We start from the raw sequence: 23,651 nt of genomic DNA on the forward strand, positions 1-23,651 counted from the left end.
AGCAATTAAATATTTTTTTTTGTCTATTAAAAAATAATTTCCATTAAAAACACTTTCTTTAAAAAGTTTTTTACATTACACTCAAATTCAACAATTATTTAGTTAGTTTAATTGGTGTCCAACAGTGTGTGCCTTAATTGTAACACCCTGTTACACCTAACCCTGCTGTGTCATGTTTTTCTCAAAACTGGCTAGCAGTCACTGTGTGCTTTTTACGTCTTTCAAAATGGTTGCATTTTTCAGCCTAGAAGATGGTAATCAACACAATATAATAGTTTACTTACATACTTTCACAGATTTCTGTAAAATAAAAAATATTGACTATAAAAAAATAATTTTATGCTGCAAAAGGTTTCCTCCTGTGTTTCTCATCCAAATTTCGCCAAACTTTTTCAATAATTGGCAGGAAGACGTCTGCTGACACTGGTGAAATCCTTGGAAGCATGCCATGGTCAACCCTGAGCAAACACCTTAAAAGTCTGTTACATTTTACCCCCACATTACTTTGTGCCCCGCGCTCCCCTATATAAATTTGCTGTAATAGTTTTTCTCAACCACGTTCCTGGAGGACCTCCAGCTCTGCACATTTTCCATGTCTCCTTAACCAAACAACACCTGATTGAGATCATCAGCTCATTAGCAGACACCAGTGGTGGATTTAGTCATGGGCAATATGGGCGATCACCCAAGGCGGTATCTTGCTGGGGGTGGCACTGGGAGATGGTGCAAAAAAAAGTGCCCCAGTAAAGCTTTGAGATAAGATTTACTTTATGCAAGTGTATTATTTTAGAGTGGTTGTCCCGGATAAAGGCGTTGGGGGGTCATTCACATTTGATGTCTTTTGCACACGCAAGTTTGTTTTTCTCTATATGCAATCGAAAGAACGCTGGTGAAAACAATTGACGCATGTGCGCAGAAAGCCATTCCCGCACGCCTTACACGAGCTGCTCCTGATCCCGGTTGTTTACATGCACGCTGATAGGCATCGACATGCAAGTTGACAAAACTAAAGTTTATATCATATGATGATGAAGTAACTTTGACTAAGCATGGCTATGAAGCAGAAAGGAGGAATAATGATGAGTCAGGGAGGTAACTAAGACTTCATAACATTAATTCTCGGCCATGAGTCGGGTCTAAGACAAGATAATTCTATTTAACATATATATTTTGTATTCTATAGAACTGTCATAATTAATATTCATGCAAAATTCTTAGAATATTACTCCAGTTGTGTGTCTTTACATTGTTTTTCAGTTACATTAGGATTCATTTCTGTTATTTAAAATAATAACTGTATAATAATATTAATAATATATATAATGTATTCAGAATATTTATTTTAATTGTATATATTTAAAATATATTTAAATATTTAAAATATATATCTAAAGTCAACCACAGTTTCTTTATTTCTTGTGGGATGGGGAGGGGTATGTTTGGGTGGTTTCACCCAGGGTGCCATTTAAACTAGAACCGCCACTGGCAGAGACTGAAAGATCTGGGTGTGATGTGTGACTCAAACAGTATTGGTGGTCCTCCAGGAACGTGGGTGAGAAACACTGCTGTAATATAACAATTGTCACACTTTACTATAAGCTTTCATTAGTTAGTATATTTACTAACAGGAACTAATAATTATCAAATCATGTAGTCTTTATTATTAAAAGTTCAATATTTAGTAATGCATTATTAAAATACAAATTCATACTTGTTAACAATAGTTAATGTACTGAGTTAACATGAACTAACAGTGAATGACTATTTTCATTAACTAACATTAATAATGAATAAATACTATGATAAATGTATCGTTCATGTTAATAAATACATTAATTAATATTAACTAATACAAACTAATTGTTAATTGTTACTAAACCAATATTTTTAATTTGTTTTTCAGCAGAAAGCAAAGGTGCTCCCTCTAAGGGTAAGTAATGGATCACTTCACTAATCGGCAAAATGGCAAGCCGGTTTAACATTCAATATATAGATTTGCTGTAATAAATCAGTTGTCACACTTTACAATAAGGTTTCATTAGTTAATGTATTAATTAACATGAACTAATAATTATCAAAACATGTACCGCCTTTATTAATCATTGTTCATTGTATTTAGTAATGCATAATTAATAATACAAATTCATGCTGGTTAACATTAGTTAATGCACTGTGAGTTAACATATATGACTTTATTAATAAAGTAACAGTACCAACCAGGAAAACATACTGTAAAAATGGATCATGTTAATAAATACATGTACTGATATTAACTAATATAACCTTACTGTATATTGTTACCAAATCAATAACTTTTATTTGTTTTTCAGCAGAAAGCAAAGCTGCTTTCTCCAAGGGTAAGCGAATCCCTTCACTAATCGGCAATATGGCAAGCAATTTTAACATTTAATATATAAAACATACAACGATCTTTTTTTATCCTAATGTTTTCATCTAGTGACCTGTTTTCCATTAGGTAGACCTACTAGTAGCCTATATATTCACTATATACTAATGCTTACCTGATATGTACAGGTAGCCTACATCTAAAAAAACCCCCACAACATTTACATTTATTCATTTAGCAGACACTTTTGTCAAAGGTGACTTACAATTGAGGAGCAATTCAACAAGAATTAACAAAGTAACACACAAGTAACAAAGAAATAAATACATACTATCTAATTATATAAAAAAACTTGTATCACATTAATAAATACAATTTTACTATATATTTTTACTGTAATTTTACTTTATATTTTTTGTAAAAAAAAATTGTAATTTTACTTTACTATAATATTATTTTATCTAGTGTCTATTTAATATGTATTCAATATGCAAGTACTAGTAATGATCTAATGATTATGCACTAGTATCTATTATTGTCCATATTAAAATATTATCATTGGTACCTGATGAATAACTACTAGAGCAGTATAAAACAAAACATGCACTCACAATTGGAATACTTTGTCAAAACTGAATGGTTGATATCTCATTGACAGATCCCCATAGACATCAATGGCAAAAATGTGACATTATTTACTAAACCCGATAGAGTAGTTACACTCAAAATATGACAACTTTTTTGCGATAACTTAATTGTTTTATGTTCAATTCACTTTAATTTGTAAAAACAATTTAATCAACTTAATTGATTTGTTTTGGGACAACATGAAGGAATTGAAATAAGTACTGGTATCTACTAAGTAGCATTAACGTTTAAATAAGTACTTGTAGTTAATCGATAAATAATCTAAAAGATATTAGTAACTAAATAGTAAGTACTAGTCCCAGCTAGCAAAATTCATGTGGCTCAAATCCGGCCCACACCAGACATTTACATCCGGCCCACGTACCGCATGGAATGATGGCACTTGGGCAGTCCGCTCCTGTTTGCCAGATCTGGGCCACAATTAAGCCATAGCAATACCACATATCAGCCAGAATTCAACCAAATGAACCAGAACCTATTCTGGGCCAGTTTGCTTTCATTCTGGCCCAGATCCGCCCCACAACAGACACGTACATCCAGACCACATACTTAATGGAATGATGGCTCTGGGGTGGTCCACTCCTGTTTGACAGATCTGGGCCACAAATTGGCTATATTACTACCCATATCTGCCATGTCAAAGAGCTAAGGTTTGACCCCTATAATTATCAAATGATCTCTGTACTTTATCTTTACCAAATGTGATCTACCATATGTTTTAGGATAACAGTACCAATACTTGCCACATCTTACCTCAACTGCTTTGAACTCACACCATCTTTATACAGAGATACTTGCCCATATATGCCATATCTCATCTGGGCAACTATAGGCTCACAGTCACATTAGCCAGAGCTTACTGTGCTGAATATTCACCAAAAGTGGTCCACATATGTCTTAAGATAACTGGGCCACATTTGTCATATCTTCTCTGGGCCACTATAGACCAACAGCCCCATTAGCCAGATCTTACTGTTCCGAATATTCACTAAAAGTGGTCCACATTTGTTTAAGGATAACTGGGCCACTATAGGCTCAAATCCACATTAGCCTGAGCTTATTGTGCCAAATATTTGCCAAAAGTGGTCCACATATGTTTTAAGATAACTGGGCCATATTTTCCCTATCTTCTCTGGGCCACTATAGGCTAACAGTCATATTAGCGTAGTTTACTGTGCCAAATATTTGCCAAAAGTGGCCCACATACGTATGTCCTAAGATAATGGCCACATTTGCACCTACACGTGAGCCACTTTGGGTTTAGACCCAGATTACCCTTAAATTGACTATGCCACATTTTTGCAAACTGTGGCGCATATTTGTCCTTCGTCATTTGGGCCAAATTGACCATTTTCCACATGGGCCACATTAGGCTCTCATTCAGATTGCATTTTGCCAAAAGTGCCAAATCTTTGCCTTAAATGGTCCATATATGAATTGGAATCCTTGGCCCCCTTTACAGGTGGGCCACTTCAGGCTCACATTTATTTTGTCTGGGCCGAAGGAAGACCAACAATGCCGCATAACTGCCTAAAGTGGCCCACATTCATATGCTATCTGGGGTAGCTTTAAAATAGTATGTTTTTATAAATGAAATATTAAAACAGCTTGCCATATTGACCAATACGATTTAAATGTTCATATGTAATGTTTTAATTTTTAATCTTCAGCCTCCTCACTCTGACCATGTGGACATTTACATTTATTTGACAGTGAACTTCATCGATGATCACTGGATAGAATTGATAGACCGAGTTAATAATGTGGACCCCGTCCTAGATGTACTTCGGCAGAAGAAAGTCATCACAAATGAGGATTACTGTACCATTCGTACTAAGGAGACTCCTCAAAAGAAGATGAGAGAGTTATTAACAGGCCCAATCACATCTGCTGGCAACAAAGGAAAAGAAATCTTGTATGAAGCTCTCAGAGAGAACAACAGGTTCCTGATGGATGACCTTGAGAATGCTCAGTGATGATTAAATATTCTCAATCTGCATATTTTTTAGATTCTGAGTTTTTTTTTCATAAAATATTAAAAATTAAAAAATGACTACAATATGAACTAACAATTTATAAAAATGACTGTATTATAACATCTCATTGTTTAAAACTTAAATGACACATCACAAAACCATGGGTTTGGATAGTTTTTAAACTGTTTATTGTTTTTTTTTTCCACAAATGTCACAAACAATTGCATGGTAAAAAATATTCAAACATTACATTTTATTTGAGAAACACTTGTCCATTGTATTGAACAGTTGTCTTTGCTAGTTTATTATTTTATTGATAGTCAGTAAAGCAAATTACAAACCATATCATAATGAATTTTTCAGTAAATATATAAACTCGTTGTATTCCTGGTTCTAATGTGAATATAATCTATTGTTTTTTTATATATGCTATTAATTTTAATTGGGATGTGACTTAAATAGTACACAAAATAGATTCTGACATTATTTACTCACAATCAAGTCATTTAGAAGGTCTTTTCCCTTTTTTTTGACTTCCATTTATGTAATATATATAATATATATATATATATATATATATATATATATATATATATACTGTATATATATATATATATATATAATATATATTATATATATATATATATATACACCGGAGTTTCTCTATTGCCTGCTTCAGCAGTTGTCACGGTCCCGCTGGTTATGAACGAGGAGGCGGAGAGAATGCGCTGTTTAGTTTCGGCTTGATCTATTTAAATAAAAACTAACACCGAACTGCTTTTAACGCTCAAAAAGTTAAACTAAAATGCACAATTCTTGTTGGTTGCACCCACGGGATGCACAATGAACCAAACGCGGCATTATTTTGATTCTATATTCGTGAAGAATGAGCCATGAGATTGAGATTTTGAAGGTGCTCTCTAGCGGCGAAGTTCCTGGCAGAGTAGCGAGTGAAAAAATGTGCATAAAGAAATTGGACAAGAGGAATAACATTTTAAATTATATAACAAGCATCGTATTCTTTCTAATCCTCGCCCAGTTTTAATACAAGTTGTGTTTTTTTTATATTTGTGGCTGGGAAGTTTATTAAGAAATATTTATAATTATATATAATTAAATACTAATATATTTTTAACCATCACATGCAAACCTTTAGCATTATTCGTTGGTTAGTGTATGGTGGTCTCATTTGTTGGGCTACGTTCAGGGTGAAAATCACAGTGAATTGCGGAAGTCAGACATGCAAAAAAAAAAAAAAGCCTGAGGTTATCTGTTTGACCCCATTTACTCTTAAATATGCACTTTATACAGTGTAGTCTTTTTTATTATTTTAAAATTATTATGATTTGTTCTGATCTAATGCATTCAGGTTCATTTTGATCTATAAGAAATGCATGTCAAATTTTATAGTTTTTAGCAAGGAAAAACCTTTAAGGCTCTTAAATGCACATTATTGTTTTGTTTTTAAAAGATTGAACTATTTTAAACATTGTTACATGTTTTGCATGAGTAATTTTTGATCTCGATGTGTACAGACTATAATTAGATGGCAGAAATACTTAAAATGTGGAAAAAATAAAACTATTTATTTATTTGTTTATTTTTATTTGTTTTTTTATCACATAAATTTAGCCTTTTCAGCACATTTAGCACACTTTTGGTGTTCAGTGTTGTGTAATTATAAATAGGTATGCCTATTGAAAATCTATTAATCTATTAAAAAGGAGGTACAGTATGACTATTTTAAACATTACTAGGGCTGCATGATATTAAAAAAATCTGACATTACGATATTTTATTTTGCTGTGATTTATATTGCGATATGACTACTACTTCGGCAGATGACTTGAATAACTTTATTTGGAGTAAAATCATTAACTTTCATTGGAATAATCTTGTAGAGGAGTGAATCAAGGAAATTGCAAGAATAAATAAGATGGCGCAAAGATAAAAGTGAAATAAGTAGTCAGATATTCAGGCGATACGATACGATATTATCATGATATTTTGCCCCCGATAATTTAAGATCACGATATCAGCGATGTATCACAAGAAAACCATCCACAATATACCACGATATTTGTAAATGAAGAGGGAAAAATGCATTAAAAGGTTAGATGTATTTTTTTTATAAACAGCACATATATTTCATAGAATTGCGACATGTTTGATCCGCCATTATAAGAAGCGACACATTATGCATATTGCTGTTTTGTCCTTGCCCTATTATTGAATAATCAAATGCAATGTAAAATGTAAACACTGTACATTCTTCATTGCTGATCAGCAATCATAATCCCGACTCCACATTGCAGAATGCTGCGATGTGACTATTGCGAATGCACACATTGCGATATCGATGCGGAAACAATATATGGTGCAGCACTAATTATCACACTTTTTTTTCAGATGTGTACGGACTACAATTAGATGCCAGAATTACTTGTAAAAAATAATAGTATATTTAGCCTTTTCAGCATATTGAGCACACTTTTTGGGTTGTTCAGTGTTGTTACTTATAAATAAAAATAGCAATGTGCATTTTAATAGATTTTCAATTGGCGTACATATTTATAAGACATATATACCTCGTTTGAAATATTTTATCTATTTTGGATCCAGATATGTATGGATTATACCATTAGATGTCAGAAATACTTATTTATAAAGTGTTATAGTTGTCCAACTTGTATTAAAATATACAGCAAAAGCAAGGCCAAGGAAAATGTAGCAAAAAAAATTAAAAAGCCTTTATTGGCATGGCTCTTTCTTAAAAGACCTTTGGTTTTAAGGAATAGCCATGTTAATAAAGGTTTTTAATATTTTGTCCAAATTTAGTACCTTGGACTTTTGCTGTTTATTCTGATGAATCCCTTACCCAAAGACCTCCGAAACATTAATATACACCTCATTTTAAACATTTTGTTATCTATTTTGGACTCTATGTATGGACTATGCCAGAAATACTTGTAAAATTATAAAATGTTATAGTGTCTAACTTCTAACCGCAAAAGTCCAGGGCACTCAAAAATGTGGATAAAATAGTTAAAAAGCTTTTATTGACATAAAACCATAGGTGTTTTAAGGAATAGTCATGTCATAAAGGCTTTTTAATGTTTTGTCCACATTTTTCGAATGCCTTGGACCTACTTTTGCTGTTTATTCTGATGAATCCCTTACCCAAGAGCACCATTAATTAAGCCACCCCTGAGCACTTTTGTTTTGATTTTGGATTGGTATTAAAATATATTTAGCCTTTTCAAAGCATTTAACACAATTTTGGGGGTCAGTGTTGTTGCTAATTAAATATCCATGTCTATTGAAAATCTATTAAAATGCACATTTTTTTTAAGACATCTACACCTCGTTTTAAACATTTTGTTATCTATTTTGGATTCAGATATGTATGGACTATGTCATTACATGTCAGAAATACTTGTAAAATTATAAAGTGTTATAGTTGTCCAACTTCTAACAGCAAAAGTAAATCCAGGGCACTCAAGAAATGTGCAAAAAAATGTTAAAAAGTCTTTATTGATTAAAAAACCAGAGGTGTTTTAAGGCATGTAAATAAAGACTTTTTAATATTTTTTTCCACATTTTTCGAGTGCCTTGGACCTACTTTTGCTGTTATTCTGATGAACCCCTTACCCAAACAGCACTCATAAATTAATTTAGCTACTCCTGAGCACTTTTTGTTTGATTTTGGATTAGTGTTAAAATATATTTCACCTTTTCACTGCATCTAACACACCTTTTGGAGTTTAGTGTTGTTGCTAAATAGGAATATGTAAGGCATAAATGATGTTTTTCAATGTCTTGAAAATGAAGGTTTATTGTAAATTAACAAAAATACAGTAAAATGAGTTAATGAAAAATAGGGTAGGGTTAGTTTTTATTTATTGATATTATTTTTTTTTTATAAAATCTAGCATGTTTATTATAAAAAATATATATTTTTAAAGACTTTTTAAATATAACTTTTTAGAATCATTTTTTTATTTAATATACTTTTGTTTAATAACCCAGTCTGTGCTTTTGTTTTCTTTAAGTGTGCAAGCAAAGACATAATTCGGTCGTGAACGAAATAGAAAATGTTGGGGTTGTTTTTCGGTTTGTTTTATTTATTTTGCTGGTCCTATACCTTGTTTCGCTGCTCAAAAGATTTAAAAATCGACGCCGGTCAACCTTTTTAAATCTGTTTAGTTTTCATTTGTATTTTATTTTGTGCACTTCAGTGTCTGAATATTCTGCAGTCACTGCATTCTACGAAACCAAATGCAGCTGAGATCTTTTTGACCACAGGCACTGTCACGACTCGCGGGCATAATTCGTTTTATTTGTTTGCTTTGTCGTTTTAATTACTCACGTAGGCTATATCTCATTAGAATATGAAGAATATTAACTGTTCTTTAGTAGTTATAAAGGATGATCTTAGTCTACATCCCAAATCCTAAACCTAAACACAACTTCATTAATAAACAGCTAACTGGTAGTTTAATTAGCTAGTAGTGTTAGTTAATGGTTTAATACTGTGAAATGTGACCTAAAGTGTTAGCAAAATAAAATAAAATGGCTCACATCATTGTGTGTATTAAATTTATGGTCACACTTTACAAGACGATTTAATAGTTAATGTGTTTACTAACATGAACTAATAATGAACGAAATAATTGTACAGCATTATTAATCATAGTTCAACATTTACTAATGCATATTAAAATCCATATTCACACTTGTTAAGATTATGCACTAGTCTACCTAAAATTATAGTTAACTAATGAACCTTTTTCATTAACTAACATCGACAAAGATTAATTATAACGCAATGAATGCATTGTTTCATTTTGTTTATTATAACTAACAACCTTATTGTAAAGCGTTTCCAAACATATGTTTGTAAATCTATAACAACAACAGTGATAACACAAAATAATAAATATTTAATATAAACACATGTATGAGCTGTATATTAGTTTTATTTATGTGATTAATATGTATAATTTAAATAAGGTTTAAACGAATGAGGAATGCACAATAATTAAAATACGTTTCTGAATAATCGAGGCGCCAAACTTTCACAGTTGTGTTAGTCATGTTGGGTTTGCGAGAGCGAAAGAAAGCAGAAGTTGACGTTAAGGCATGCTGATTTTGCAAAGATGCGCAGCTGCACTCTGAGCTGCAAAACACTTTTGCGGTTTCACAAGTTTTAATCAGCAACTTATCTTGCAAGTGGAGATGGGGGCGCTTCATATTATTAGTTTTTTTTTAGGACAACCTGCTTTAACCGCTCATGGACGCGCAGCACGTTCGATTTCTGCTCGAGTTTTTCCAGATATTTAATTGAAATGTTGAACAATGCATTGGCATGGCACTCTATCGAATCAATTTTGTTTTGTCAGTCCTTTTGTTGCCCTTCTTTCGAGCTCAGAGTGCGGAAGTGTGTGGCGGACAAGTCTGAGGTTTGAGACAGGAAGCCTGCTGAGCTCTGATAACGACACCTGACAAGCGCCCAGCACTTTGCTATAATTTATTCCTTAAAGAACTAAATCAGGCATGGAAGAGCTGCAAAACACGCTACACAGGAATGCTTGCAATAGCCATTTGCTCTGCTTTGCAAAGAGGATGTAAAGAGATTGCGCAAAGCAGACATGTTGAATAAACAGTTGTGGCGAACAAAACTAATAACTTGAACGCGATTTATTTTATTACACTGTAAAAAAAAATTATATGATCAATTAGTCCTGATAGCATATGTTTTTAGGTCATTGTAACTTATAAAATTAGGTTAGAACGGGATAAACTTATTTTATTATGTTACGCAAGCTGTTTTAAGTCAGTTTAACATAACATAAGTTCAATGGACTCATAAGCTTAATTTCATTTAGCTTAAACATTTAAGGCAACCAGGATGTTTTACAGTTCTCGCATAAACAAACAGAGATGTTAATTTTTAATATTTTAGATTTATTTCGTACACATTAAAAAGAGATATTTTCAGCAGTTGTTTCAGAAATGGGCCTTTGTCAATTTACAACGAAATTTAGCCGCTTTTTTAATTAGAAAATACAATGATATAAATAATTAAAAATAATAATAATCAGAAATCAACATAGTATGCACATAAAACCGCATAATCACTGACATATTTTCAACTTCAACATGGCAGCAAATAAAGACTATAATGTTAGCATAGTTTGCGACTTTTAAATATTTGTTTGTTTATCGAGGAATCAACAATAACACGCAGCATTCACCAGGATAAAGTGTGTAAATCTTCACAACAAATAAGTAACTAACGAATAAACGCGTAAACCAAAAAATAAGTTGTTGCTTGTCACCATTTTCCTCCATGCTTTGTTCCAATCCAGATGAATTAAATAAATTCAGCCATTGCAAGTTCACCACATTTAATACAGCTAATATATCTGTTCCACGTGTCCATTTTAACAAGTCTAAAGGACTCATCTTTAGTAAAATCACACGCAATTATATCCGTGATTATTTTTAAAGTATCCTCAGTATACCTTCTTGTTGGCGCCATAAAGCCACCTGCCTCGAGAGCGCCCCGCCATAATTGTGCCATATGTGAAATTCGGTATTTTGTTTTCCAGCTTGCATTTGCTTGCGCTTTCGTCTTTCTTGTGATTTGTAATTTTAAAAAAATAGGTAAGCTACGTGTACCTAAACGCCTCGAAAAGATCACTAAATATGCACACTAGTAACTGTTGCAAAACAATACAAAAAATTGAATAACAAATTAGTGCATACCCTCTCGCGCGCGCTCTGGACACCATTTCGTTTTTTATCTGACTCTAAATGTTGTAGCGGTTTCTTGTGTTATTAAAGAGCCGACATTCAACCACGAACGGGAAGGAAGAGGAAATTTTGTACAAGAAGGAAAGAGTGGGGACCTGCATCACCGCCTTGCCTCTCTCACCAGTAGTCGCTAACCGTGTGGGTGGTTGCGCACTCGCTACTCATTTTCAGAACAGACAATAAACCAGATCAAACGCCTACCTTAATAGTACAGTCCATTGCAGATTTCTGTGGAGTTCATGAAGAAAGTACTTTGTTAAACTTGAGCTATGTAAACCCAGGTACTTTGATAACCCGGCTGAAACGCATCGACTTGTGTGCACAGGCGCATTTAGTCATCAGCGCAAACCATACTATTTTCGCTTAGACCATAACCGGATGGCAACAGTTTTTTTCTTTCTGAGCTCTCCTTTCTAAAATTGGGAAGTGAAGTCACACAAAAGCATCTAGCTCTGTTCCTTATTGGTGAACTCTTATTGCACTAACTCCTCAGACTAGGCTATGTGTTTAATACTCTCTGACTGGAATTAGATTTTACAGATGCAACGTTTCTTTTTGTCCAACCTGAACAATATTGAATAATTTTACCACCTACCAGTGAACATATTGCGAACTTAGATATGCGGTTTTAAAGCTTATTGTGTTTATGAATAATTGTTTTACATGCCGCTTATGCCATTGCTCTTTTATAATAGTGTTTTCCAAGGTTTACTGACCAGGTAAGCACATAACAAGACCCTCAACAAGCTAATCTGTGAAATATTTGTTATTTATTCGTTTGTGAATAATGTTATAACGTGCAATGTTTAAAAACGATACAGGAAATGGTCTCTTAACATTCTTAAACCGCAAACCAATGATATGAAACACCACATCAGTATAATAAATCGACAGCTGCATGAAACCTCCAAAATTCTCACTGTTGTAATGGATCTACTCTGTACAAAAACTATATGAGCAATTAGTCCTGACAGCATATGTTTTAGTTCATTGTAACTTATTAGACTAAGTTAATCATGTTCTAGCTTAATTTTTATAAGTTATGCAAGCTGTTTTGAGTCAGTTTAACATGGTATAAGTTTACATGGTATAAATCATAAAGTTAATTTGATTTAGCTTAATTTAAGTCAACCAGGATTTTTTACAGTGTAACTGTAAGTTCAATGGACTCAGGTTATTTTGATTCAGCTCATATTAATGCAACCATGTTTTTACGGTGTAGGTAACACTTTACAATATGGTTGTATTAGTTCATGTTAGTTTATATATGTACTGATTTGAACCAACAATGATCAATACATTTATTACAGTATTTATTCATTGTTTGTTACTGAAGTTCATTGATAGTTCATGTTAATTAATGTTAACCAAGACGAATTTGGATTTTAATAATGCATTAGTAAATGTTGATTATTAATAAATGCTGTGCAACTATTGATTATTAGGTACGTTACATTAACTAATGAAATATAAGGTGTGACCAGCGTTACACATATAAATACATTTATATACATAGCCCAGCAAACAACTGTGTGTTTAATAGACGTCTAATAGACATCTAAGCGTAGACAGCTTGACCAAAACAAGGCTGAACTTGAGCTGTCAGTAAAATAGACGTCTAAAATAGCCCAAAACTAGACTAGTCGTCAAATAGACAGATTAGACAGACTTTATATTGTGTCATTAATTTCTGTGTATTTGACGACTAGTCTATTTTTGGCTTATTCTTAGACGTCTATTAGATTTTTACTGACAGCCCAAATTTAGCCTTGTTTTAGCCAAGACGACTATGTAGTCGTCGATTAGACCTCTTTTAAAAAGCAAAAATGCTTGCTGGGAGATCTCAAGAAAGCAATTGTGAAAGAAAAGCTGATCACTGAAATATTGAGATCCTTAATTTAAACATCAGTTTAAACATCAAACAAACTAGGCCTATTTTAAAAGCGCTAATGGATGCCAAAATGCATAAACGTATTTTTATTTCTGTTTAAAACATCTTTCAGACGCGTTAAGTCTGTAGACAAGGGCGTGCGCGTGTGGAGGTGCCATGGGAATTTGACACTGATTGTATCCTCTTCAGTGAGCAGACTCCTTCAATCACGACTCAAGCCTCTCACAGTTTGGCAACTTACTTTTCCAGATGTATTTTTTCTGCGCGCCGGAGGAAAATGGCCTGAGGTGTTTGTTTATACAAGGCCCTTGGGTTGGTCTTATCTGTCCAAAGCACTCACGCCGTGATTTCAGGCCTCCTCGACTCGGAATTTTACAGGCCATTGTTCTCTTGAATGGCTTTTAAAGATACGAACGCCTAATTAAAGCCAAAGTTACTTGTTCTGATTGATCATGTTTCTAACTTCCAGTTACATTTTCTCATTTCTTACCTTCATTAGAATGTATTTAAATATGTCAGCGATATCAGACCCAAGCAAATGATCATTAATACGGCTAATCTAGTTTCGCCCATGTCTGATCACTTTTCTTTTTTTTTGTCGCAAACTATTAGGGAAAATGCTACTTTGGACATATGGCATGTTCAAACCTATTATTTATAATGTCACACATTTAATTTTAAGGCCTGACAACAAGCACGTCATTAAGCATAAAACGAAAACGTTGCTATTAATGTAATATTACTAAAAATGGAGTGCATTGTTAAAAAAAAAACAACTGCCAGGAAGAACCAGTGATTTCAGTGATGCCATATTATAAACCCATTTAATCCCAAAAATCGTGTGTGTGTGTGTGTGCGTGTGTGTGTGCGCGCGCGCGCGTGTGTGTGTAAAGATGAATGTGAAGAACATTTTCATAATCTCTAGACTTTATAACGTTTTTTGACAATATAAAGAACCAAATTTCTGTATTTAAAAGTTTTCTTGGATGCAGGTTTTTTGTTTTTAGCTAATTGTAACTTATTAAAGTAAAAGTTAACCATCTTCTAACTTAATTTTATAAGTTACGCAAGTTGTTTTAAGTCAGTTTAATATAATGTAAGTCGAAATGACTCATAAGGTTAATTTGATTTAGCTTAATTTAAGGCAACCAGTATTTTTTACAGTGTAGAATCATCAATGCGAATGTATCTATAAACATAAATCGAGATTGTCATATCATCATTATATTAACAATAGTCGTATTTTGTTATTAGACTATTGTAACTTAATAAACCGCCACAGTAGACATAATTAACCTTTAGAAACTATAGACCATTTCAATGTGGCGATGTCATTGGCCCATGAACATTTCCTGCTTGTTGTCAAACTATTTCGTAACAAGAGGCAATTCATATTTAACATTGTAGATTTTGTTAAAACAGCTTTATCAATGTGTGGTCATTTTTGGATGATCTGAAGCTATAAAAATTAAAACAGGAAATAGGTTAGAACCATTGTTGTTGTTTACTTCCCTCAAAATGGTCTATAAGAAACTTTAAGTTTGAAAGACTTGTAGTAATAGACAAAATTAGATATTTGAAAAAAATCATAAGGTTCGTTTGATTCAAGTTGAATTAAGGCAACCAGGATTTTTTACAGTGTAAAATCATCGATGCGAATAAATCCTAAAAAATAAATCGAGAATGTCATATCATCATTATTTTAACAACAGTACTTCTGTAGGCCTATTATTGATATCGTTGTTATATGACTATAGTAACTTAATTAAACGCCATAGTAGACATATAATTAACGTTTAGAAACTATAAGAAATCTATAAGAAACGTTGAGTTTGAAACACTTAGGCCAATAGTAATAACAATAAATAAAAATATATCGTTTTTTCACTAATGAAACGAAACGTGTAGAGTTTGTCCTGTCTGATGCACATCAGTCATTTAAATTATATTTTTTATTTTTGAATCGTGTCTGTGAGTCAAAAAACACAGCTACAAAATAGTCTGTCATTTGCCCAGTCTAGTTTAGTTTCAATTTTGATCTGGCTTTTCATTATTTCTCATCACAAAAACGGGTTTAGATATAACCTAGCCTATGTTCTAAGGATTTGAAACACTTTAGCAATTTCATGGACTAGATTATGTATTTTTCTAGAATGATAATCAGGTTTTTGGCAAAAATATCCATCCTTACAGTTGTCCTATGACCACGTTCATTTTAATTACATTATTAGCAGTTTTTTGTCACAAAAATGAATATATTGTCCAATGTTGTTTTCAGACTTTCTTGTCACGATGACGAATTTTCCAACGAGCAACAAGAGAGAACCATCCTGATTTACCTATTCTGCAGTGAAAATTAAAAGGACTATGATTATTAATGCGTTAATATTAATATTAATGAGTTTCTGTAGGGTTAAAACATATACATAGTCTTGTGTTTAGAAAAGAAAATAGAGAACGTGGCTGTCAAATCTGTGCAGGGAAGTTTTTTTTTTACTCCCCTCACCTTTTCTGTGAATGAAAGGGTAACAAATCTGTGGTCGTGACTCCTGTCTGACGTCACGAGGAGTAAAAGGAGGGGAAGCGCAGTCACGACGCATTCCTTCAGAAGACGCGCGGACACGCCCCAGCGCGCGCGGCCTCTTTATAACGGTCCTCAGTCCAGCACAGACAGTCAACAGAGCTGAAAAGCTGAGCTGAGGCACTGTCAAATCCCTGATATAGTGAAATAAGGACTCTGTGAAAACTTTAAGGTAAGACTTTGTATTCAGTTCGACTGTTTGTTTGAAATTAATGCAATCAGAATGACTTTTTTTTTTGGTGTATTTAGATATTTGTATAAATTGTACGATATGATTTGAACTATATATTTGGATTAAGATGAATCTATATTAGTTTATTAATCTAAAATTGTTGTTTTTTTCAGATATGGAAATGTACCAATCTGGATTTTACACAGAAGACTTCAGAACTCAGGAGGTTCCTGCTGGTTTCGACTTCAGTTCATATGGTAATATCTTATTTCAACATATTTTAAAACTCCAGTTGTTTTGTTCATTATATATTAATAATAGCACCTCATTTGCAAAGATCACGTTAAATTCACCCTGATGAGAGAAAAAAATCAGTCAGATTGTGTGGGATTTAGTATTTCTCCAGCCTGGTTTCCTGAATGTCAGTGCAAAACATTTCCGCTGTCCTTGAGCTGCAAAAAGCAGAATCGCAACACCCCTGTCAGAACCCTAAAAATCAGACCTTGACATCTTGTTTGTGTGCACTAATTCAAAGCTCATCAGGAAAAGGGGATGTCAGGCAATGCATGCACTGAGATTTAGGAATGGGATGTTGAAAAAAAGAAGAGAGGGGTGGTCGGGTTAAAGATACACCCGTTTTTCTGCTCCCTCCCTCTCTTCCTAATCCTTTCCTCCAGACTTCCTCCTCAAACAGATTTAGCACCCCCTCTCCTACACCCTTCTTCATCACTCTGTCACAGAGCCTTTGCTAGTGCTTCCTCTACTCCTAACACACTTCAGGCCAGGCGTAGAAATCTTTATGTATCCATTGTTAATACATCATTTGGCCTGACTCTCATTCATTCCACATCTTTGATAATGTACCTCCAGACTGCAGTGGTGAAGACCTGTCCTTTTTATTAGACAGCAAAGGACCCGTCCAACAGCAGTATGCCGAAAACTACTCCGAGCCCCAGAAGGAGCTGTTGCACAAAGGTGAGCATCTCACAACGTTCATATTTATCATATAATCATAATGGAAACAAGTATTTAAAGCATTATGTTTGTTTGCTCAATAGGTCATGTTCTTACAGTCGACTCTGGGCTGTTCAATCTGGACTCTTTCCCTGAGTTCAGCAACTGGGCAGCATACACTAATAGTAAGTCACACATAACTATATCTGTGAATGTGTATTAAACTGACCAGGCCTTATATGATGTCCTTTTTTCTCCCTTAAGTTCCAGAAGGAATGGTTGCAGACAGGCAGCAGGTGGGTTTTCAGGAATCAACTCAAACCTACCAGAACCTCGTCCCTCTCTGCACTCCAGCACAAAGCAGTTCATTCAGTCCCACAATGGACACCAGCAGCCATTACCAACCTGGGAAAGGCCCAAGCAGAGGAGCATCCGGGACCCCCAGCCTTGACCATTTGGGTATGCAATTTGACAGATGCTTAATTTATTTACTGGATTTATAACATACATATGCACACCAGAGATATGAAAGCTAATACAACCATTTCTAACTTGAAAAAAATCGGATAAAATGTATACTAAATGTGTACTTATATTAAGACAAACATTTTCCACTAGTTTCCATGAACATTTTGCTTTAATTTTTTTAACTATATATATATATATATATATATATATACTGTATATATATGTATATGTATGTATGTATGTATGTATATATATATATATATATATATATATATATATATATATATATATATATATATATATATATATATATATATATATATATATATATATATATATACACACACACATATATGAACCAAACTCAATTTTTACTCAACCATTTTTTATTTCTTTTTTATTTCAGTCAATTTAATGTACTCAAATAACTAAAAGTAATTAAAAAAATATTGTGCATGAATATATCTTTTATTTTAATCTTTTATTTTAATTATTTAATTGTGTGTGTGTGTTTAGTAAATATAATAATGCATTAAATACAATTTAATTGTATTAATTTTTCTTTTTATTATTTAATTATTATTATCTAATTGATTTTATTTATTTTTAATGCGCTTAAATCTAGTCATTGAAATATTAACTTGTGTTTTTCGTGTTGCAGGTGAATCCGACAGAACATATGGCTTGTATGAAGCGGAGCAGCAAAGCAGGCCTTCATATTGGTCCGACTACCCCTCACCCGGTTACTGCAGCTCCATGCCGCTGAGCCAGCCTGCATCCTCCTCATCTCCTCCAGTCAGTCAGTCCACTGAGCACTTCTGCCCCCGCGTGGCCAAAAGACGCAGCGCTCCTCCTCAAAGATCAGACCGAGAGGGCGAGATCACACCAATGTCCGCCTACCCAGGTGAGCAACTGTTACAGAAGCTCTTTCATAACAGGCAATGAGATTTATTTATTTATTACCTATTTATTTGTTTGTTTGTTTGTTTATCTATCTATCTATCTATCCATCCATCCATCCATCCATCCATCCATCCGTTTATTTATTTGTTTATTTGACTCAATGCTGTTTGATGTCCATCAGGATCTGGACCCATCCAGCTTTGGCAGTTTCTGTTAGAACTCCTGCTGGACTCTGCTTGCCACACTTTTATAAGTTGGACTGGTGATGGCTGGGAGTTTAAAATGTCAGATCCTGCGGAGGTAAGATGCATAATGCATTCAAAACTCATTATGCAGAAAATATAACCATAAATATATAATGTATAATTTCTTTCACATTTTATTTACTTTGAACTGTACCATAAAAGTCCTGTAATGTTACAGTAAAAATGAAGAACAACTCTTAATCATATACAGATAGCGTGAGAGCAATTGATCTTTATTGTTGGACACTTATCTTCATATAGGCAAGTTAATGTATATAGCACATTTCATGCACAATGTAATTCAAAGTGCTTTACATTAACAAGAATAAAAGAAACAAGTAAATAAAAATCATTAAAAGAATTAAAAATGATTAAAAGCAGATGTTTTTAACAGGATGTGTTAAAACAGGTTTTAAAAGAATGTAAAAGAAAAGACATAATAATGCGATCTGTTGGACGTAGCACAGTGCTCATTCAGTAAAGGCACAGCTTAACAGATGTTTGCAGTCTTGATTTGAATGTGCCTAATGTTGGAGCACATCTGATCATTTCTGGAAGCTGATTCCAGCAGTGGGGGGCAGTAGCTGAAGGGAGATTCACCCTGCTTGGATTGAACTCTTGGAATTTCTAATTTACTTGGTCCTAATGATCTGAGTGATCTGTTTGTAATCAGTGAGCATATCTGTAATGTATTGAGTTCCTAGGCCATTTACTGATTTATAGACTAGTAATAATACTTAAATCTATTCTGAATGTAACTGGGAGCCAGTGTAAAGACCTGAGGACAGGTGTGATGATTTCCTGTTTCTGGTCAGAATCCTGGCTGCAGCGTTCTGAATGAGCTGTCTGACTGTCTTTTTGGAAAGGCTTTTATAGTGCTTATAAGGCTTTTATATACTGCTTTTAGTTGATATGAAATTATTAATATTGTTATCTTCATGATTTGTTGGGCTTGTTGGACCTTTTCCATAAATATGGTTGTCACATTAATGAAAAACAAAACCATTTTAGACAAAAAACAAATAGAAACACTATATATCGGTTTCAGAAAGTTCAATATATGAAAAATTCTCGGACAAAAACTTAACACGTGCAAATCATATGCACATGTGGGCTTCAATCACATTATATGCTCATTTTAAAAGAGCCCCTTCAAGATAGTGTTCACCAGAGATTGTTTTCAGTGACCAAATGTATTAAAATGTTATGTTTTAGATGGGGATGAACAAAATAATTGTCTTTTACTAAAATAGCCCCTTTTAAAAATCAGGTCTGAGGTGTTTATTAATAATTTTACGATTTAGTTTTAAATGATAAGAGCTGTCATTTATTAAATTATGCTAGAGATGGTCACACCATAGGAGAGTTTAGAGATTTGGCTAAAAAAATGCAATAACACAGTAGCGTTTATTAAAAAGAGGTCCATGGAAGACAAAGAAATGTTTAACTATGTCCTGAATTTGAAATGACAACACTAATTATATTCATTTTTGTCATGTGTGACAGTAAAAATGCACCGTCACACCGACAACCCACATACTGTCAGCACTATAAAAAATCCTGGCTGCCTTATATTTTTAAGCAGAATCAAATTAACCTTATGAGTCCATTGAACTTATATTATGTTAAACTGACCTAAAATAGCTTGCATAACTTATTAAACTAAGTTAATCACATTCTAACTTAATTTTATTAGTTACAATGACCTAAAAACATATGCTGTCAGGACTAATATAACTTTACAGTGGGTCTTGAAACATCTTGATCTTCTTCACTTCATCTTCACATCTGGTATTTTCACATGCCTGCTCATAACTTGTTGTTCACCCCCCCCCCCCCCCCCCCCCCTCTCTCTCTCGTGTCCTCCAGGTGGCGAAGCGGTGGGGCCAGTGTAAAAACAAGCCCAAAATGAACTACGAGAAGCTCAGTCGTGGCCTGCGTTACTACTATCACAAAAACATCATTCACAAAACGGCAGGGAAGCGCTACGTCTACCGCTTTGTCTGTGACGTGCAGGGCATGCTTGGAAAAACCGCACACGAGGTCTTTGCAAGTCTAAACATCTCCCCGAATGCAGCATCTCCACAGTCTGTAGCAAACTCAAGCCGCTCAGAGGAAACCACAGAGTCCTGGACACATTAGAGGAGGAATTCTCTAAGGATTGGAAAGAACTTTAAAACATCAGACGTCATGCCTTTGGAAGAAGAAATAACTGACTGACTTGAGATTCATGTACTTTAATTTGGACTTTGCAACATGTTTCCATCAACAGGTCTGAAGTCAGCTTTGAAATCAAGCTAGGTGCCTTTCGATAACCATGTTAGCTACCTCTTTTCACATTGGAACATTAATCTTGTAAATGTGTTTTGTTTTATCTTATGTAAACTGATGGTTTGACATCAGATTGTGAATTCTTGTAAATAAATGTAATATTACAGCTTGTCTTTTCACCATGTCTTTATTTATATAAGTGTATTGAAGATGGATGATTACATTTTTAAAAGTTTGCTCCATATCACGGGTGTCCAAACTCGGTCCTGGAGGGCCGGTGTCCTGCTTATTTGAGTTCCAACCCCATTTAAACACACCTGAACCAGTTAATCAACTCTTTCTAGGTATACTAGAAACTTCCAGGGAGGTGTGTCAAAGGCATTTGGAGCTAAACTATGCAGGACACCAGCCTCTAAGACACCCCGACTCTATATGTTTTTTAAAAGGCTTATGTAAACATATGGCCATGCACCAAATGTGGGTAGAAATTGGGTTTACTCTTTAAAAAATTAAGCTCTTTGTTAGTTTGTGTAACCTTTAATGTTCACGTAAACTTTCCATCTTTATTTTTATTTTATTATTAGGTTCAGCTTAGGTCAGACAATAATATATACATAATATTGATACATTATATATATATATATATATATATATATATATATATATATATATATATATATATATATATATATATATACATATATATACATATATACACACTAATACAATTCACCAAACAAGCAATTATCAGGAAAACATAATTATCCACTAAATGAGTATATAAATAAAAGGTAAAATACCACATATGTACACAAAGATATACAAAGACGACATAAAAATAAGAATAATAAAAAAAAACCAAAGAATAAATAAATTATACAAAGAAAAGAAAGAAAAAAGGGCAATTAAAATATAGGTGTCTCCTTCAAAAAAAATTAGAAAAGGGCTCCAGACTTTCTGGAACTGTTCTGGCCTTTGCTTTATTGCGAACTGAATCTTTTCCATTCGGAGAGCATGTAAGAAATCAAAAACTCATTGTCAATAAGAAGGGGGAGCTGCTGACTTCCAATTCATAAGAATAAGTTGTCTAGCTAGTAAAGTTGCAAAGGCTGCACTGAATTTAATTCAACATATTCTGGCAGGATTCCAAACGGTGTTGTACCCAAGGGATTTGGGTCTATTGATAATGAAAAAACAGCAGAAAATCACCTGAAGACTTTCCCCTTAAAATCAAACAAGATCAGAAAGTATGTAACAGTGTGGCTGGTTTGGTTGTACAGCGAAGGCAAGTTGTCATATTTTCTTCAATCGTTAAATTCAGTTCCTCCTCCCAAAAAGCTTCAGTGCATGTGTTAAGGGGGACTGTTTTGTGTTAATAATAGTAAAGATTTTTAGAAATAACCCCTTTTGAAGAGGTATGAAGGTCGCGTATATCATCAAGTATACTTCTATTTGGCACAATGAGAAAATTAGATAAACTTTCCATCTTAAGAAATGTTCTTTATAGAGGGAAACGGCAGCTATAGATTAACACGTTCTTTACAATTGAAGAGTGCCATCTGAATTTTTAATCAGGCTCCTATTGGTTCAATAATTTCACTTTTATGCCAATAATATAATATTTTCATTGCATTTAAACCTTTTAACTGCCCGCTCTACCAAATAGTTGACCATGTTGTGACTGTTATAAAATAATGGTTTACACACACAGCACTGTTTATTCAGCTTAAACATTTAAAAGCTAAACTAGATTACTTAGGTTAACTAGGCAAGTCATGGTAAATAGACAAGTCAATGTCTATAGCAGTGTTTCCCAACCCTGTTCTTGAAGGCACACCAACAGTCCACATTTTCAACCTCTCCCTAATCAAACACACCTGAATCTTCTTATAACATCAGAAAAGACTCCAAAACCTGAAGTTAATGGGTCAGATAACAGAGACATCCAAAATATGTACTGTTGGTGTGCCTCCAGGAACAGGGTTGGGAAACACTGGTCTATAGAACAAACTATCATTATACAATCAAAAACAAATATTGTTTAAGGGGGCTAATAATATTGAGCGTATAATGGTTTTAAAACGATTAATAACTGCTTTTATTGTAGTCGAAATAAAACAAATGATACTTTTTCCAGAGGAAAAAATATTATCAGACTGTGAAAATGTCCTTGCTCTGTCAAACATCATTTGGTAAATATTTGAAAAGGAAAAACAAATTCACAGGAGGGTGAATAATTCTGACTTTAACTGTATACATGTTTTATGCAGTGTATTTCCTCATGTCGAAGTAAAATGTTGGGCATTGGGCACAAGTCACCTAGAGGATTGTGCATGAATATACATGTTCGTCTACTTGTTGATTGCGCAATCTGTT

The 23,651-nt window shown here is 33.7% G+C and overlaps 1 protein-coding gene and 1 long non-coding RNA gene across 3 annotated transcripts; both read left to right on the forward strand.

Moving 5' to 3' along the window:
* The first annotated feature begins 1,901 nt into the window (after positions 1-1,901).
* On the forward strand, positions 1,902-4,775 carry LOC130243740 (uncharacterized). The gene is made up of 3 exons (XR_008839163.1): positions 1,902-1,930; positions 2,334-2,357; positions 4,709-4,775. It is a non-coding gene; the product is annotated as an uncharacterized LOC130243740 (long non-coding RNA).
* An 11,554-nt stretch (positions 4,776-16,329) lies between these two features.
* Positions 16,330-21,441, forward strand: LOC130243331 (transforming protein p54/c-ets-1-like). Of its 2 annotated transcripts, none has more exons than XM_056475469.1 (8): positions 16,330-16,434; positions 16,608-16,691; positions 17,305-17,409; positions 17,493-17,573; positions 17,653-17,847; positions 18,518-18,760; positions 18,941-19,059; positions 20,874-21,441. In XM_056475469.1, exons 2-8 carry the CDS (start codon positions 16,610-16,612, stop codon positions 21,144-21,146), a joined length of 1,098 nt encoding a protein of 365 aa, XP_056331444.1. In that variant the 5' UTR covers positions 16,330-16,434; positions 16,608-16,609; the 3' UTR covers positions 21,147-21,441. The 2 variants fall into 2 exon arrangements, with proteins under 2 accessions (XP_056331444.1, XP_056331445.1); XM_056475470.1 differs by having other exon boundaries at positions 17,338-17,409.
* Positions 21,442-23,651: the final 2,210 nt, after the last annotated feature.

The sequence above is a fragment of the Danio aesculapii genome, chromosome 16 (assembly GCF_903798145.1).
Source record: "Danio aesculapii chromosome 16, fDanAes4.1, whole genome shotgun sequence".
In the NCBI taxonomy this organism is placed as follows: Eukaryota; Metazoa; Chordata; class Actinopteri; order Cypriniformes; family Danionidae; genus Danio; species Danio aesculapii.

Coding starts and splice junctions, on each gene's coding strand:
- LOC130243331 (XM_056475469.1), top strand. CDS start 16,610: ATGGAAATGTACCAATCTGGATTTTACACAGAAGACTTCAGAACTCAG. Junction 16,692..17,304: donor TTTCGACTTCAGTTCATATG/GTAATATCTTAT, acceptor ATGTACCTCCAG/ACTGCAGTGGTGAAGACCTG. Junction 18,761..18,940: donor ACCAATGTCCGCCTACCCAG/GTGAGCAACTGT, acceptor GATGTCCATCAG/GATCTGGACCCATCCAGCTT.